This window comes from Neolamprologus multifasciatus, chromosome 14 (assembly GCF_963576455.1).
Source record: "Neolamprologus multifasciatus chromosome 14, fNeoMul1.2, whole genome shotgun sequence".
NCBI lineage: Eukaryota > Metazoa > Chordata > Actinopteri > Cichliformes > Cichlidae > Neolamprologus > Neolamprologus multifasciatus.
In genome coordinates this window covers 273,183-292,500 of record NC_140452.1, presented here as the reverse complement: position 1 = coordinate 292,500, position 19,318 = coordinate 273,183, and the positions used below count along the sequence as shown (strand labels likewise).

General features: G+C 44.2%; 1 protein-coding gene across 4 annotated transcripts in view; it reads left to right on the top strand.

The window, feature by feature from the left end:
• The first annotated feature begins 6,457 nt into the window (after positions 1 to 6,457).
• The window catches only part of ltbp4 (latent transforming growth factor beta binding protein 4), a 58,779-nt gene continuing 45,918 nt past the window's right edge, over positions 6,458 to 19,318 (top strand). For all 4 annotated transcript variants that reach the window (XM_085184674.1, XM_085184673.1, XM_085184675.1 and 1 more), the window contains exons 1-3: positions 6,458 to 6,710; positions 12,815 to 12,885; positions 16,672 to 17,305. In XM_085184674.1, coding sequence (XP_085040800.1) covers positions 6,505 to 6,710; positions 12,815 to 12,885; positions 16,672 to 17,305 — 911 coding nt within the window. In that variant the 5' untranslated portion in view covers positions 6,458 to 6,504. The remainder of the gene's footprint in view (positions 6,711 to 12,814; positions 12,886 to 16,671; positions 17,306 to 19,318) is intronic.

Sequence of the window (19,318 nt, the reverse complement as noted above, 5' to 3'; positions counted from 1 at the left end):
CCGCGGACCTGTTTTATAGACGCGCGGAATAGTTTTCTATATGAGATCGCTGCTAAAAGTGCAGCCTTACCTAATGTCCACCTACTGTTACTCATTTATATTAAGATTTAAACATCTAGTTGGTGTTGGTATGGTGAGTAGCCTACAGTAATAGTAACAAATCACACATCAATAGTACATTCATGTAGTTGTAAACAGCATGATAATATATTAAGTAATCCAAAGTATTCAGAATATGTTACTCTCATTGAGTAACGTAACGGATTACGTTACAAAATACATTTTGGGGCATGTAATCTGTAATCCAAGGGCGTAGATTAGGTTTTGGCATTGGTGGGGATGGATGATTCCACCACCGAACCCTGCCCCGTTTCTTTTTTCCCCCTTTTTGTCTTTGCTAAAGACAAAAAAAAGATTAACAAAAGGGAGAAATATACTTGCCTACATGAACCACCAAGTCATCATCCAATTTCACCTGTGATCTTGTGTCACCATTACTCTCTGAGCTTTGTGTTGGTTCTTCTGTCACCTGATAAATAGGACATACATGACAATAAGAATAAAATGTGTAGCTGCTTTAGTGTTTCTGTCAGTTTGTGCAGATCTTGACTCATCAGTAATGTTTGTAGGCTGAGTGCATTTTTAAAACAATTTGTGCAAACTGCACTACAAGGTGGAATATTTGCAAAATCATGACTACCTCATGATATTTTGCCTCAAAAATTAACCCTATGAATATGTCAGTACCATTAGGATGAAATTATTGTGTCACCAACATTTTAACGTTAGACATATAATTTTAACAGCTTCTATAAACTAATATCCTGGCTTGCTCGAGGCTGCCGTTTTCTCTGACAGTTTCATGTATGTAAAATGTCCACTCTTGAGTCTCTCACCCCCCACTACCCACCGAGATGCCCGCATGAACAACTCCATTGCCATGATAAATGCCAGAGGGGAAATCGTGCAGCCTGCCATAACTCCATTGCCCAGGTGCTGCCAGGCTGTGGTGGTGTTCTCAGCTGTCACAAAAAACTGTAAATCCTTAAAGTAGGTCTTGACCAGTCCTGTGATGTGGTTTGGTACGCTGAAATAGTTGAAGGCCATCCACAAGATCTTGTGCGAAACTGATCCAAAGGCATTGGCAAGGTCTAAAAAGACCACGTGAAGGTCTCTTTGTTCTTTCTTGGCAGTTTGAATCTGGTGCCAGATGAAGCTGGCGTGCTTTAGACATCCTGAGAAGCCCCGGATGCCGGCCTTCTGCACTGATGTGTTTCTTTGCAGGAAAGTAGATAGTCTTTGGGCCAAGACACCAAAGAAGATCTTTCCCTCTACGTTCAGCAGGCTGATCTAGCGAAACTGGCTGATCCCTGAGGAGTTCTTCTCCTCAGGGATCAGAATACCTCCTGCTCTTCGCCAAACCTTTAGAATCACTCCTTTCTGCCACGCTACCTTCATCAGCTTCCACAGGCATTAAATCTAGAGGTGCTATTAACATGTTTAGATATAAGTTAAGATGCTGCTCCTCTCGGTGGAAAAGGTGCTTTCTCTTTCCTCCTCGTATAAAAAAGATTTTTAATGTTAGTTTTAATTCAAAATTCATGGTTAAAAAGAGGGCGGGGTTAACCTTGGCCTCTGTGTCTCTCTGTGTGTCTGTGTTTATGTATATTTTAAGTTCTTGTGTCTTGCTTACCTCCTCATGTTTCCTGTCTTATCGTGAAGGTCTATAGCTGTGCCCCAATTCAGGTGCCGCACTGTATGCGGCCTTCGTGGACTACGTGGGGCGGGAACTCCGAAGAACCAGAAGGGCGGAAGTGTGAGGCTTGTGAAATGGGACATCTAGCCTCCGTCGCGCTGCTCGGGTTGCCTAGTCACCATGATACTAGCCACTGGAAATGTTTCACACAGAGTCTTGTGTCTAACCGTTTTTCCCCACTCGGCGACACACCCGCTGGGGGTCAAACTCTGGTAATTGGTGATTCTGTTCTCAGACATGTGAAGCTAGAGACACCGGCAACCATAGTCAATTGTCTTCCAGGGGCCAGAGCAGGCGACATTGAAGGAAATTTAAAACTGCTGGCTAAGGGTAAATGTAAATTCAGTAAAATTATAATTCACGTCGGCAGTAATGACACCCGGTTATGCCAATCGGAGGTCACTAAAATCAATATTGAATCGGTGTGCAACTTTGCCAAAACAATGTGGGACTCTGTAGTTTTCTCTGGTCCCCTCCCCAATCAGACCAGGAGTGACATGTTTAGCCGCATGTTCTCCTTAAATTGCTGGCTGTCTGAGTGGTGTCCCAGAAACGATGTGGGCTTCATAGATAATTGGCAAACCTTCTGGAGGAAACCTGGTCTTGTTAGGAGAGATGGCATCCATCCCACTTTGGATGGAGCAGCTCTCATTTCTAGAAATATCGACAAATTTATTAAACCCCTCAAAACATGACTATCCAGAGTTGGGACCAGGAAGCAGAGTTGCAGTCTTACACACCTCTCTGCAGCTTCTCTCCTCCTGCTACCCCCCCAAAACCCATCTCCATAGAGACTGTGTCTGCTTCCAAAAAGACAAAAAACAAACTAAAAACCAGCAACAAACAACTTAAACATTTACAAAGAAAGAACAATACAGTATCCACATCTGAACCAAAGAGTAAAACAGTGAAATGTGGATTATTAAATATTAGGTCTCTCTCCTCCAAGTCTCTGTTAGTACATGACTTAATAATTGATCAACAAATTGATTTACTCTGCCTTACAGAAACCTGGTTGCAGCAGGATGATTATGTTAGTTTAAATGAATCAACACCCCCGAGTCATTCTAACTACCAGAAATCTCGAAGCACAGGCTGAGGGGGAGGTGTGGCAGCAATTTTTCACACCAGTCTATTAATCAACCAAAGACCCAGACAGACTTTTAATTCATTTGAAAGCCTGATGCTTAACATTGTCCACCCCAGCTGTGAAACTCAGAAACCAGTCTTACTTGTTATCATCTATCGTCCACCTGGGCCTTACACAGAGTTTCTGTCTGATTTCTCAGACTTTATATCTGATTTAGTTCTGAGCTCAGATAAAATAATTATTGTGGGTGATTTTAACATCCATGTTGATGCTAAAAATGACAGCCTCAACATGGCATTTAATCTGTTGTTAGACTCAATTGGTTTCTCTCAAAATGTAAAAGAACCCACCCACCACTTTAATCACACTCTAGATCTTGTTTTAACATATGGCATAGAAACTGAACATTTAACAGTGTTTCCTGAAAACCCTCTCCTGTCTGATCATTTCTTGATAACATTTACATTTACAATAATTGATTACACAGCAGTGGAGAGTAGACTTTATCAAAGTAGATGTCTTTCTGAAAGCGCTGTAACTAAGTTTAAGAATATAATCCAGCCACTGTTATCATCGTCAATGCCCTGTACCAACACAGAGCAGAGCAGCTACCTGAACGCTGCTCCAACAGAGGTCGATTATCTTGTTAATAATTTCACCTCCTCACTACGTACGACTCTGGATACTGTAGCTCCAGTGAAAACTAAGGTCTCTAATCAGAAGTACCTGACCCCGTGGTATAATTCTCAAACACGTACCCTAAAGCAGATGACTCGTAATCTGGAGAGGAAATGGCGTGTAACAAATTTAGAGGATCATCATTTAGCCTGGAGAAATAGTTTGTTGCTTAATAAGAAAGCCCTCCGCAAAGCCAGAACAGCTTACTATTCGTCACTGATTGAAGAAAATAAGAACAACCCCAGGTTTCTCTTCAGCACTGTAGCCAGGCTGACAAAAAGTCAGAGCTCTTTTGAGCCAACCATCCCTTTAACGTTAACTAGTGATGACTTCATGAACTTCTTCACAAATAAAATTTTTATCATTAGAGAAAAAATTACCAATAATCATCCCACAGATGTAATATTGTCTACAGCTACTCTTAGTACCATTGATGTTAAGTTAGACTCTTTTTCTCCAATTGATCTTTCTGAGTTAACTTCAATAATTACTTCCTCCAAACCATCAATGTGTCTTTTAGACCCCATTCCTACAAAACTGCTCAAAGAAGTTCTGCCATTGATTAATTCTTCAATCTTAAATATGATCAACCTATCTCTAATAATCAGCTATGTACCACAGGCCTTCAAGCTGGCTGTAGTTAAACCTTTACTTAAAAAGCATCTCTAGACCCAGCAGTCTTAGCTAATTATAGGCCAATCTCCAACCTTCCTTTCATATCAAACATCCTTGAAAGAGTAGTTGTCAAACAGCTAACAGATCATCTGCAGAGGAATGGTTTATTTGAAGAGTTTCAGTCAGGTTTCAGAGCTCATCACAGCACAGAAACAGCTTTAGTGAAGGTTACAAATGATCTTCTTATGGCCTCTGACAGTGGACTCATCTCTGTGCTTGTCCTGCTAGACCTCAGTGCAGCGTTCGATACTGTTGACCATAATATCCTATTAGAGCGATTAGAACATGCTGTAGGTATTACAGGTATTGCACTGCAGTGGTTTGTATCATATCTATCTAATAGACTCCAATTTATGCATGTAAATGGAGAGTCCTCTTCACACACTGAGGTTAATTATGGAGTTCCACAGGGTTCAGTGCTAGGACCAATTCTGTTTACATTATACATGCTTCCCTTAGGCAGCATCATTAGAAGACATAGCATACATTTACACTGCTATGCAGATGACACCCAGCTCTATCTGTCCATGAAGCCAGATAACACACACCAATGAGTTAAACTGTAGGAATGTCTTAAAGACATAAAGACTTGGATGGCCACTAACTTTCTGCTTCTCAACTCAGATAAAACTGAGGTCATTGTACTCGGCGCTGAAAAGCTTAGAAATATGGTATCTAAGCAGATTCTTACTCTGGATGGCATTACCTTGGCCTCCAGTAACACTGTGAGGAACCTTGGAGTCATTTTTGACCAGGACATGTCCTTCAACGCACATATTAAACAAATATGTAAGACTTCTTCCATTTGTGCAACATCTCTAAAATTAGAAATATCCTGTCTCAGAGTGACGCTGAAAAACTAGTTCATGCATTTATTACTTCCAGGCTGGACGACTGTAATTCATTATTATCAGGAAGTCCTAAAAACTCCCTGAAAAGCCTTCAGCTAATCCAAAATGCTGCAGCAAGAGTCCTGACAGGGACTAGAAAGAGAGAGCATATTTCTCCTGTTTTGGCTTCCTGTTAAATCCAGAATTGAATTCAAAATCCTGCTCCTCACATACAAGGTCTTAAATAATCAGGCCCCATCTTATCTTAATGACCTTGTAGTACCATATCACCCTATTAGAGCACTTCTCTCTCGCTCTGCAGGCCTACTTGTTGTTCCTAGAGTATTTAAAAGTAGAATGGGAGGCAGAGCCTTCAGTTTTCAGGCCCCTCTTCTGTGGAACCAGCTTCCAGTTTGGATTCAGGAGACAGACACTATCTCTACTTTCAAGATTAGGCTTAAAACTTTCCTTTTTGCTAAAGCATATAGTTAGGGCTGGACCAGGTGACCCTGAATCCTCCCTTAGTTATGCTGCAATAGACGTAGGCTGCCGGGGATTCCCATGATGCATTGAGTTTTTCCTTTCCAGTCACCTTTCTCACTCACTATGTGTTAACAGACCTCTCTGTGTTGAATCATATCTGTTATTAACCTCTGTCTCTCTTCCACAGCATGTCTTTATTCTGTCTTCCTTCTCTCACCTCAACCGGTCGCAGCAGATGGCCCCGCCCCTCCCTGAGCCTGGTTCTGCTGGAGGTTTCTTCCTGTTAAAAGGGAGTTTTTCCTTCCCACTGTCGCCAAAGTGCTGCTCATAGGGGGTCATATGATTGTTGGGCTTTTCTCTGTATCTATGAAGCGCCTTGAGGCGACTTTTGTTGTGATTTGGCGCTATATAAATAAATAAAATTGAATTGAATTGAATTGAATAACATCATGGGTCTGTCAATCACTGACACACAGAGGGGCATCTGAATAAGCGATGTTTCAGCTTCATCCTGACAGAAACTGAGGTTACATGTCATAAAACGAGTAAAACATGCATTTGATAAAAGACTTAAGAACTATTTGTTGATCTCAGGCTGCTGACAGCTTACACAGTAATGCTGAAGTTACGGTGCTGCATTTGTGTCTTATTTGTCTGTGCAGACAGGTGTGCAGACAGGTGTGCAGCCCACGCAGACGTGCTCCCGTGCAGTCCTGCAGAAGGCTGCACGCGAGCTGCACAGTCAGCTGTTTGTGATGGCACCCTCTGGTGCCAGAGAACAGCCACCGCAGGCTCTCCACAGCACACTCCTCTCCCTCCTTTCCTTCCCTCCTTGCCTCCTTCGCCCGCCTCTGGCCTCTCATTGGCTGCTTGGCTGCTGCGCTCTTCCAGTTGGCTGGCGGCAGCAGCGGCTGTGGGTGTTCGGATGTCCCACACTCACAGAGAGCCTGAACCTCTCAGCTGCAGCTGATCTCGGAGCTCCTGCGGAGAACATGCGGCTCTGTGAGCTCTGCCTCTGGACCTGCTGGGCTGCAGCGCTCTGCTCCGCAGCACTGAAGCCCCACGGCCACGCACAACAGCACGCGGGACTGGAGACGAGCCCGGCCGGGGGGAGGAAGCTGAGCGCGGGCACAACCACGGCAGCACCGCGGGGGAGCGGAGGGAAGCCCGGGGACCGCCGGAGAGCAGCTCCGAGAGGGTGAGCACCGCACATATGACCGTCATCATCACACCACCAACCCAAATAATTCACTTATAATCAGCTGCTGTCGGTCTGCGGCTCACTTCATGTCTGAAATCATCTGAGAGGAGAGAACAAAAAACTTTGTGTCCTGGTCACGGTGACGTCACACCCGTGTGTAAACAGGCTCAGCTGAGTGAGGAGCTTTGGTTGTGTGCTTTGTGTTGGCTGGTCATCACAGCGAGTCCCGCAGGTGTGCTGTTTAAACCTCTCACAGACACAACAGGACTTCAGCTTCAGGCTGTGCAGGTGTGACCCTCAGGTGACCCATTTCTCTCTAGTTCTGCTTTGTGCTCTGCTGGTGTCCTCCAACTGCTGCGACCTGCTGCACAGGTGCACCGGCTCCTCCTCTGTGTCCACGGGAGCTGTAGGAGAGCATCTCCCTGAGGAGCAGGAGGAGCACTGCACGAATGCTACAGTAAGACCTCCATCATGCTCCTCGTGCACGTTTCTGACCGACTGACTGTCAGAACCAGACTGCAGGAGGGCCAAACCTGCTGCACGGGAACCAGCAGGTCCAGCTCTAGTGGATGAGAGCAGGCTCACACTGAGCACAAGAGACAGAGTCTCGAGACGCCGCGGTGAACGTTACGACCCCTTCAGCCACATCCAGCAGGACCGGCTCGGCACCCTGGGGAGGAAAATCCTCGGACGGTCTCACAGACCTCCAGGTGTTAGCTACCGGTACCTGAGTGCCCTTAGAAACCAGGATGAAATCCTCAGACTCTGTCAGGCCACCTGCAGCGGGCCCCAGGCTCCTCCTGGCCTCAGAGTGTGCAGGCATTTCTTTGATGACGAAGGCATTGATGCCACCGATCGGCGCTCATGCTCCTCAGACCTGAATCCAGAGGTGAGGTTTGTGTATTACACCGCAGGAGCTCACGGACGCCCTGACCCAGGTCGAGCTGACCTCCTCCCATCAGGAGAATGCACAGATGTTTGTGGGAGCACCAAGCTGGATGCTTGAAGGTGGATTTGGACACCTGTAGGCAGCTCAAGGTTGCAGGAGGGGACTGATATCTGATTTCCAGCTTCTCACACACAAAATCTAGAAAATCTTTAAAACAGTCGACATCATGTGAACAGAATTACAGATGTTGAAGCTCAAAAATATTTTTATCAAACTGGATGTTTGATGTTCATATTTGATGCAAAACATGTTCACTGTTCTTATTTTTGAAATCCTTACATTTCTGCATTTTTTAAATGAAAAATAATTCATATTTATGGATAAGACCAAAGTCCTGCTTCATCGTGCAGGCCTCAGGTGAGGCTGCTTTCCAGGTGCTGGACACATGAAAACAGCTGGATTACCCTGAACAGCATGTCTGAGAGCATCTGGTCTACCTGTCTGTGATGTAGTGTGACCGTGAGGCAGCTCAGGAATGTGTGTGTGTGTGTTGACCGTGCGGGTTTAGGGGTAGATTCAGGCTCGCTCAGGTTATCGTCCTTATAAACAGTGTGTGTTTAAACAGAGCCGGTTTAAGGGGGAAGCAGACATGTTTGTGTGAAGCAGCCTCGTTGGCTTCAGCGCACTGTCAGAGGAAGTGGCTGATTCAGCGTCACGCTCGCCAAACGCTCTACATGATCAAACGTACACACAACGTTTTTTGGTCCCACACTCCACGTAAAGCTGATTTGCTTTGTTTTTGGTGCTTTGACCCATGAAATGATCTTTTTAATTTGATTGGAAATTGTTGTCACGTGATGTGATCACGTGACCTTCAACATGTATGTGGTGTCATTCTGTGTGTTATTGTGTGGTGAAGTGCAGGTGTGCTCGGGTAAAATGGGAGAGTGTGAGTGAGGTTGGTGGGCTTCCAGAAGCTGGCCAATCAGAAGAAGGTGGGGAGTTTCATGTTAGCATACATTAGCATCTGCAGTGAAACCAAAATCCTGCCACTTTGCTTCTGACAAACTCTTTATAACAAACATTGTTTGTTTGCTGTGAGATAAATACATTAAAAGTCTTCTGCTGAGTCTGCAGAGGGTCTTTCTACATAAAACCACAGAAGAAGACAAAGCTGCTTATTGCAGAGTTGCATTAATTTCAGCAGCAAACATTTGTTTGTTCAAAAGTCAAAATAATTTAAGGATTTTCTGCACAAATCAAAGAAGTTCATCACAAAGTCCACTTTTCTTTTCTTACGGTGCACATGCTGCACGCTGACTGATCCCAGTGTCTGCAGCAGGAGCCACATTACAGCAACATCTGCTGAGGAGAGAAGCTGCTGGTGGAGATGCTGTCTGACAGAATCGTATATAAAACATGTTCATACTTAGCGTGTAGGACAGCACACGTCTGTGTGTGATTCTGCTGAAGCATCTTAAAGCCTCCCTGCTGCTCACACCGGTTTAATCTCAAACAGAAGAAGAAGAAGCTGCTGCGACCAGCGTAGATCAGTTTAATGATGCTCTGCTCTGCGTCCACGTAGCAATCAGAAGGTTGCGTTTTTGTTTTATTTTATTTGCATAATTTTATTTTTGTCCTGTATCGATACTTTTACATTGTCCTGCTTATGTTAAGCTTCTTTGCATGAATGTGTGTATTAGCACACATGTTTCTGTGTGGATCTATTCTGTTTATTTCAGTTCCATGTTTTTTTCTTGGACTCTGTTAGAGCAGCTTTGCATGAGTCACAGTTTAAAATAATCCCTCTTTATGTCGTTCTGGGCCTTGATGCAGCCGTCAGTTCATTCTCTATCTGAAACAAGCTGTTTTCATTTCTGTCCCCACAAAGGATCTTTCTTCTGATTGGTTGCCCCTCATAGATATTAGGTGGGTGGAGCTTCTCAACATGAGGTGGCCGTACTAGAGCTGTGCCTTTTCTATGACCTCACAGATCCAAGAGTAGAAAAAACTGTAAGAAAGTGAGTGTTAAGTCTGAAGCTACGCTGACATCAGCATTTAAAGTTTTGGTCATGTTTAAAATGAGCGTTTCCCTCTGGAACAGGAGATGTACGACAGGAAACACCAAAAACCCTACACGTTAATAAATAAAATGTTTTATCTTCTCAGCTTCTCCAGCACATTTCTGTGGTTTCTTTTATAGCTCTTGATTTTTTTGTCACTCTAATCGGCCGTCCCGTCAGGACAGAGAAAGCTCAGCCTGACTGAGGGCGAGCTTTGTGGAGGCCAACAGGCTGCTCAGTGTCTGAAGGCTAAAGGAGATTCTTTGAAGCTCAAAGTGTCCGAGAGCGTAGGAAGCAAACACAGGCTCGTGGTTTCAGAGAAGCTGTGGACTCCCTGACTCGACCCGACTCGGCTCCTTCCTGACTTCTGGGTCATTCTTGTAGGTCTTTGGTGTTGGTGAAACAACCGTGTGTGTTTATGCCCCTCCCCCTGCACCTGACGTGGCACAGGTTGTAGTCGTTTTAACAGAACAGCTTGTAATGAAAATATAAAAACACTCATTCAGACTCAGCACCGTGCGTCGTCCCCAGAAAGAGTCTCGTATGACCGTCACCGTGTTACTGTTGGCAGCTTGACTTCCTTAAAGTGCAGCGACTACATGACTGATCAGTTGTTTGAGAAACAGTTAGTTTGATAAAAGCTGCTGCAAAATGAAATGCTGTCTGCAGGTGCATGCATGAGCTGGAGGGTCATTGCTCTGTTTGTAGGACGAATTGTTCTCAGTCACTTACTGAGGAAAGATTTCTTATTTTTAGCTTCTGATGTGTTTCTACTAAACTGAATGTGTTTCGACTTTTAGTGTGTGAGACATGAATGATGTGTGCTGGTCAGTCAGTATCTCTTTCGGGATGCCGGCTCGGGAGATGAACTGAAACAGTGCCTGCAGCACACTCTTTGCAGAAATGGTGTGCAGTGGCAATGCTTCTGGATATCGCGTTAATAAAACACCAGAGCTAATACAAAGTGATAGCCACTTGCACTCTGGTGATGGCCTGATTAAGTCCATATCTAAGCGTTTAAATGGGATCGCCCTTAATCGTAGTGGGTGCGTTTTTGCAATGGCCGGCTGGCTAACCAATTGACTCTGAAAGCGGAGCTTTAACTTCCACTTGCTATTGTGGATCATCATATTTGATCAGGTGAAAGCTGTTTTAAAGTGGGAGAAGCTAAAACACTTGTTTTAGAGAGAGAAGACACACCAAGTATAAGATAAAGAAGGATTATTTTAAACCGCAGACACTTCCGATTATTCTGCAGTCTGAATACTTGGGGATTATTCGATGATTGTGTTGCTCTAAGGCTGCAGGTGAAAGCATCAACAAAACGTATTTAAGCTGAGCTTTTTGTCGAGCTTTGCAGACTCAGGAAATCCTTCGAATGTCTTTGTATTAAAGGTCTTAAAGTCTTAAATTTAATCCGGTGAACCAGCTGAAATCTTGCGACGTGCTTATTTCTATCAGCTGCCGTTCCTGTATGAAGGTCTTTACTCTAACTTGTACCCCTGCGCCTCTCTCCGGACTCACCCGTCTGTGTGTATACAGGTTCAGCGCTGTATGTGTGGTAATGCTAAATCTTTGTTTGGACACGCACTGATCCCGGTGTGAGTTAGTGGGGCCTCCTGTGCTGCTACAATACGACCGGTACGCTGTGAGTAATGATTAAATCCTCTGCAGAGAAGCTGTGTCCACACTCGGTCGGCTACATTTAACAAACAGCGTCTCATCTCTGCCGCGGCCCCCGAAACCCGAACCAAGCCCCGAGCCCGGTTTATTCATCGCTGTCAGAGTTATATCTGTTACACCGCCTTGTTGCTTTCATGTCTGAACATCAGAAGATCTGCAGCCTAAACAATATATATAATCAATTTTCTCCCACTTACCCGGGTCGCAGAGATAACCTCACATCCGCCTCCACATCCACTTCCTTGGGATGCCGAGATGTTCTTGAAGCAAGCCTGCAGCCCGGATTGTTCTTCAGCCTTTTTCAGCTGCATTTTAGATGTTTAACATAAAGTTGTGTTTCTGTTACAATCATGCAAAAAGATGCAAAGCGAGAACTGGATCAGTGATGTTGGATGGTGTTTGGTTTTTCGAAGCTGTCTCCAGGTGCACAAAGACCAGTTTTCAGACTGCTCTGTGGACTTGGCTTCAAAGGATTGCAGTGAAGTTGCTGCCGAGACAGAACTTTCTCTGTTAATGAATATTGGAGAACTTCCCAGCGTTCTTTACAATCTAGAACTAGTTCCGCTTATTTTCAGTGGAGAAACATCAGTGGCATTTCCCAAAAGTGTCACCTAACACACAAATGTCTCCATCAAAAATATGCACCAGAGAACTTGCCCATTTACTTTTCGGCTGCTCGTCTTCGGGTCTTTGTGTGACCTCAGACTGACTCTATAACTTGTGTTGCACACAGTTGGACCAGGACTTGGTGTTGGGACCTCTTGGAAACTTGCTGTTCAGACTGTCTCAGTTTCTTCACTTTTAATGTGAATGTGAGTAAAATAGACTTCAATGATATTTAATCTCTGGTTTTGGAGCATTTTGTACGACTTTTCCTCTGAAACGCAGCTGGACAACAGCCTAGAACCAGCCCCCCTGGTGTGGAAGAGTTCTTGGGTGGATTTGAGTGGTCTCGATGCCAGAAAGACTCACAAAGACCTTTTGTCTTTGGGAAGTGTTTCTAGAGTGATTTCCACTTCATCGTTCTAGATTTGAGTTAATCTCAGACTCGAACCCTAATGCTCAGGATTCAGTCTCTTTAGGGCTCTGATTGGCTGTTTGGGATCATGTTTTCTCTGCAGGGTGATCCAACACCTTTGATCAGCTGACTGCTTGTGTTAAGCTTTCAAACAAATCCTTTCTCTGGTTTCCCTCACACTTCCTGTTGTACACAGCTGCTGAGTCACACCGGCCCGTCACTTTGATGAGGGGCAGCGGCTCTTGATCCAAGGTTTGTCTGTGAATTGACTCCTTTTTCCAGAAGACCTGCGAGGTAACAGTTTACTGGGAATGTTTAAATGTTTTATTGGAAGACAGTGAACCCAGCCGCAAATAGCGGACTGCCTGTTTGTAAGGAGGGAATGTTTTTGACCTTTTATTACTTCTAAATCAAGTGTTAAAGTTTAAAACGCCTCCTTTCTCTGCAGGCCTCGAGTATGTGGAGATCGCTGCTGCGCTGGATGGATGCTGTCGCCTAAAACCAGGAGATGCACCAAACGTGAGTATGACGCGAGGGAACCACCACTAGCATGAATTTTGTTAGAAGTGTTCTTTATTTTAGTCAACATCACTCATCCTGCTGCGCAGTTTAACAAATCTGCAGCACACACGTGCAACAAGCATGCACACTGATCCAGCTGCAGATTTGGTTGGTTTTGGTCCTCAGGTGCAGCCCAGATGGATGCTCGTAGCATCCACCCAGCGTCCAGCTGCTGAGTCTGCACAGACGGATCTGATAATGCAGGTCAGGTGGAGCTGCTGTCAGCGTGCATCACAGTTTAAAGTGTGAAATGATGCTGGGTGGTGGAGTCCACATGCAGAGCTGGATTTATGCACTCCACCTGCAGACCTGCAGGCGCTCCCACAGAACAAAGTTTAAAGCAGAGTTGCTTCTCAAAGCTAACGGTTCATTTTTAATTCATAAAATCTGAACCTGCTTCTTCCTGTTAATCCAAGGAAACCTCTTGTGCTGATAAACGAAGCTAACATGGAAACGGCAAAAGCTGCTGAAACATGAGTGGAGACGATGAGCAGGAAATCCACTTCCTGAGTCCGTAAAAACTGAGCGCTCACTGTTGAACTCAGATTTGAATTCTTAGCTAAAACCAAACAACTTTTTTCGCCCTCTGTCACAGGGTCACGTGATTGATTTGTTCATCCAGATGATGGTTTTTTTTTTTCAACACTTATTGTTTAGCGGCTCATCTCCAAACGAGAGGAGAATAAACTGGGTGATTGTTCTTCAGCTTTTCTCTTCATATCAGCAAAAACAAATCAAACTGTGAAACATCAGGACGTCCCAGACAAAATATCTCAGACTAATCTGGATCCAGGGGCTGAATCCATGCAGGATATAATGGGATATTATATTATACGTGTGTGTGTGTGTTGTTGTTCTGTGCAGATTAGCCACATATAAAAGTAATTTTACACACGTGGATCCTAATGGTTTATTTCAGGACGGGATTATGGGGATTGTCTGAAGCAGAAACTCGTGAATAGAAACAGATTTTGCCTCTGACACGCTTTCTCTCTCTCACACACACACACACACTCAGCTCAGGGCGTGCAGAGTGAAGTTTTGTGTTGAGTCACGTTGTTGAGCAGTTGGTCTGTCAGACAGGAAATGCAGATCAAGCCAAAGAGAATAAAAGAATAAAACGCTGGTTATCTTGAGAAACTGCAGAGTTAAAAACCTGTTTTTAACACCCCCCCCCTCCCCCCCCCCAAAAAACCTGGGTCTGACCTCAGATCAGTTTTAAAGGTGCTTCTCTGAGTGATTGAGTGATGCAGCAGTAACCTGCAGTGTTGGGAAGGTTACTTTTAAAATGTATTCCATTACAGATTACAGATTACATGCCCCAAAATGTATTCTGTAACGTATTCCGTTACGTTACTCAATGAGAGTAACGTATTCTGAATACTTTGGATTACTTAATATATTATCATGCTGTTTACAACTACATGAATGTGATTTATTACTGTTACTGAAGATCCGCGGCTCCGAACCGTAGTAAAGGGACCTCTGACTAATGCCGTGGGTTCTGTGTCGGGCTCGTAGCCGAAAACTAGCTTTACTTTGTTGTCTGGGTCAACCTTGCTAGCCAGAGACAGAGAGAGGCGTTGAAAGGCTGCTCCAACAGAACTTATTGTTTCCGAGGAAAACACGAACACGGTGTACAGTCGAGTCTTTATAGCTTACTTACAACTGGGCTCGTCAGGCTCTCTTCTTGGCTGCAGTGGTTATTATTATATTTACATGCTTCCAGCTCCCGTTTCTGCTCGATGACAGCTCGTACTTTTCCTTTTTCTCCCTCCCTCGCTCACAGACACATAACGTGTATGGCAGTCCATTCTCCCTGCAGCACGGACTACACTGCCCATGATGCTACATTCTTTAGAGCTATACCTGTAGCATTCTGCCTATTAGCTTAGCACAATGACAACAAAAAGACGCTCTTTCACCCAGGAAACACGCAGAGAGAGCGTCACCCTGTAACCATGGCAACCGTAACGCCTGAAACAACAGAACGTAGCTGTCAAACAAAACCCAAACAGTCCTGACCCGCCACAATATGAAACAGGGAAGTACCGCCGTGTAATCCATTTATTTCAACAAAGTAACTGTACTCTAAATACCTCCTTTTTAAACGGTAACTGTAACGGAATACAGTTACTCATAGTTTGTATTTTAAATACGTAACGGCGGTACATGTATTCCGTTACTCCCCAACACTGGTAACCTGCAGGTCAAGCTGCTCACAGAGAGAGATGTGATATATATATATATATATATATATATATATATATATATATATATATATATATGTGTGTGTATGTGTATATATATATATTAGGGGTGCAACGATACTCGTATCGATATTGAACCGTTTGATACAGTGCTTTCGGTACGCATATGTATGAACAATACAACATTTTTCATTTATTTTATCAACTTTCCTTCTGACGATGCTGTCTGTGTTGAGAGCTCAGTGGATCTGCGCTCGACAGTGCAGCCTAGGCGGAGTAGTCGAACGCAGATCCACTGAGCGCAGGGCAAGCTAGCAGACAGAAGCTAAGCTCGTTGCAACATGGCAAATTGAACCTCCCCCACCCTCATTCAGATCTGGCGTTTGGAACTATTTTGGTCTTCATGTGACGTATGACCCTGAAGGTAAGCGCGTCATGGACTAAAGTAAAACAGTATGTTGGATGTGCCAGCAATGCTCAATTACATGGGTGGAAACTACTGCGTTAGCACAGTTAGCTCGCTAACGTGTTGAAGCTGTCCAGCCCCACGCACGGGGCGATCCGCGGTAGCTCGTTAACGGAGATTTGCCGTGTTGTGGCGTTAACGTCATTTCAGATTAACGCTGACAGCACTAGTGGGAACACAACAAATATGACTGCACATTTACTCCGACATCATCCTCGTGCAAAGACAAGTGGAAGCAGACAAAAACAACAAGCACGCATGCTACAAACTTTACCCGAGTCATTTAGACAGCCGTTAGCACATGATTCTCCTTATGGGGACCTGATATGTTTAATATGCTGCTGAGAATATAGCCCAGAAGAAGCGTATAGTATAGCTTTTATTTTGGAAAGAGACATTTCTCTGTAATAAACTCTTTTCCAAAGATGAGTGGTTTCTCCATCAGATAGATTTATTTTTATTACTTTGTTGTTTCAGCAACATTAAATTTAAAAACTGTACGTTTGAGTTAAAATATATATTTATAATTTTAATAAATGACAAATTAAAAAGGCATGAACATTTTTTTTTGTATCAAAAAAATATCGAACTGTGACACCAAAGTATCGAACCGAACCGTGAATTTTGTGTATCGTTGCACCCCTAATATATATGTATGTGTATGTATGTATGTATGCTTATTAGCTAATGACTTATAACTGATGGTCCATTAGCCAATGAGCTGCTGGTGTCTTTATCCTGTCTTCCTTCTCTCACCCCAACCAATCACAGCAGATGGCCCCGCCCCTCCCTGAGCCTGGTTCTGCTGGAGGTTTCTTCCTGTTAAAAGGGAGTTTTTCCTTCCCACTGTCACCAAAGTGCTGCTCATAGGGGGTCATATGATTGTTGGGTTTTTCTCTGTACCTATAAAGCGCCTTGAGGTGACTTTTGTTGTGATTTGGCGCTATATAAATAAAATTGAATTAAATTAGTTTCACAGTGAGATCGGCCCGGCCTTGTTACATATTTGACTGCTGTCTATGCTGCAGTAATGTTCTGTTAATGAAGCGCGCTCTCCTTCTTCTTCAGCCAGGTGTTCTCCTCCCTGCCGTAACGGGGCGCTGTGTCGACAGTTTAACAGGTGCGTGTGCAGACGAGGTTTCCATGGTTACCGCTGTCAGCTGCCCCTTTCTGCACCAGGACGCCTGCTGACATCCATCCACCCGACAGAGTTCCCGGTCCACCTCAGAACCCTCCGGATCCCACCACAACCAGCCCTGAGCCCCCAGAGAAGCACCAAACCTGCTGCCAGCTCACCTCCACCCGAACCTCCACCTGAACCTTCAGACCCGAACCCGACTTCCGCTCAGGCTGATGGAGAGGAGGACACAAAGGTCCCTGACTCTGGTCCTGCCAAGGCTGTAGGCTTTGGAGGTCAAACTGAAGAGAATGATGGAGCTGACAGTGGAGGAGGTGTTTCCAAGCGGTTTCTGACTCGTGAGGAGAACCAAGCCTCCCCAAAAAGTCCCGCTGTAATCCGGCTCGATCCAGATCCAGATGAAGGGCTGACAGCCTCCAATCAGAGTTCTGATTCTGGATCTGAAGCAGAGGAGAGGAGACCAGGCACTTTTGAAACGCCTCCACCCGAGTTTGATCCAGGACAGAACGAGGAGGATCAGGATGAGAGGAAGGTGAAAAAGATGGCGGGAGCAAAAAAGCTGAGGTAACAAAAAACTCATCTTCTTTATCTTCTCATCTCCTCTTTTTCCTTTCTTAACCTCCTTGTTTCCACTCCTCTGTCCACAAAAATAAAATCCCCCCTGAGTCTTTTCTGGTCCACTCTTCCTCGACCTTGATGGGAAACTTTAACTCTCTTTATTTAAGCTCAGACGTGTTTAAGGTGGGGGGACAGTCTAACCCCCTCTCCTTTCACAAAGGATCCTCCAGTGTCTCTTTTGATAAAGGAGATGATGAAGGATGCACTGAGGCACCTTAGTATCTGGAGAGTTTAGCCAGCTGTTGTAGCTCCTCTTTGTCCTTCTCTCTCCTGCTTTGTCTTCTTCCTCATCATCACTGCACAGTCAGTGCCGTTCTCTGTTCAGACACCAGGTGGAGTTCTTTATTTGATTATATACGCTGTACTGTGCACTGTATGTTGTACAAAGATCAGGCACTACTTCCCGAAGCTGTTGGAGGCTCTAAAATTTTTAAATGTTCCAGAATCAGCTGGGAAAACTTCTCCATCCATCCTGATCTTTGTTCCACAAACCCGTCACCTCAGATCCAGATGAGGAGATGAGAAGAAAGACCTGAGCTTTCACTTCTCCGGAGAGTCTGACCTCTGCTGAAATCCAGATTCACAAACTGAAAGTCAGCACGACCCTTGAGTCATAGGTCAGGTGGTGGAGGTCAAAGGTTAGAGCCATGGTCCCTACAGGCTGTGGGAGAATGTTTTATGTTCTGTCTGCTGCAGATTAAACAGAAGTTTTTCACAGTAAAGGCCTTTTTCATCACAACAACAAGAGGGTTGCTAAGGATGCCTCTGAGTTTGTGTAGATTTTGGATAAACACCGAACCCCTCTGATCTGGGACAGAGTGTCAGCAATTAATCTCTTTCCTTCTCTGGTTTGAAATCATGGCTTTGGGTATCTGCTGATAATTCCGGTATGACTAAACAAGGATTTAATAATTCATCAACACTTATTTATCAACAAAAACCTAAAGTTTTTTTTTCTAGCCGCACATCAAACCTGCATTAAGATCAGGTCGGTGTTCGGTGTTGTTCAGTGTCAGCTGACATCATCCTGAGGACGGCTTGAGAAACTTGATGAGGAAGGTTTTTACCAGCACCTTACCGTCAGGTGTCTGTTGGTACCTTTGTACTGATGCAGTGTGAAATGAATGAGTTGTTAAAAAAACCATTCAGCATTTCTGATGAAGTAAACTTAGAACAACACGGACTCAGACGGGATAGATCTGGTTGCTGATATCTGATCCAGGATTTTGAGTAAGGATCGGATCAATATTGTCAACATCGTGTCACTTACGATGTTAACTCATCATTTTGAGCATGCACTCACCTTTACAGGCTACGCTTCAAAAACCCGTTAAACTGGTTAAAGTTATATTTTTTCTTCTAGTTGAAATAACGTTCAGAAGCTGAATGTTTGGAGAAGGCTGTTCGGATCTCTCCAGAGCTCTAAATCTAGAGCCGGTTTTGTCTGTACTGTGCTTTTTGTGGCTCATAAAAAGCGACAAAGTGGCAGCTGTAACGTTTAAGTTCAGGAATGAAAAATAAACTTTGCATCAGACTGCAGGGCGTCTCTGTGGTTATCAGCTCCAGCAGATTAATCTGTGCTGTTTGTTCACTCTGCTGCTGCTGCACCACTGTTTTCTATCACTCTATTTATGGCCACTTGAAATCATTCTCTCAGTTTACTGCCCTAGGAAAGCATAACACTGGAGCTACACTGGGTCAGATGTATAATCTGTAACTGACATTCTGTTTGATTTCCTGTGAAAACAGCTTTTTTTAAAAATTTTTTTACAGCAAATCATTGCATAATTTCTTAGAGGGTTACATTTCCCTAGTTGTGAAGTTGGTCTTCTGACTTAAGTGTTTTCCTGTGTTTTTAGACGTTATGGATGCCATAAAGATGGTGCATAAAAAGTACATATGCTACATGATTGCTAAACAGCTAAAGTTAAGGAACTATACTAAGAATGGCTAAGGATC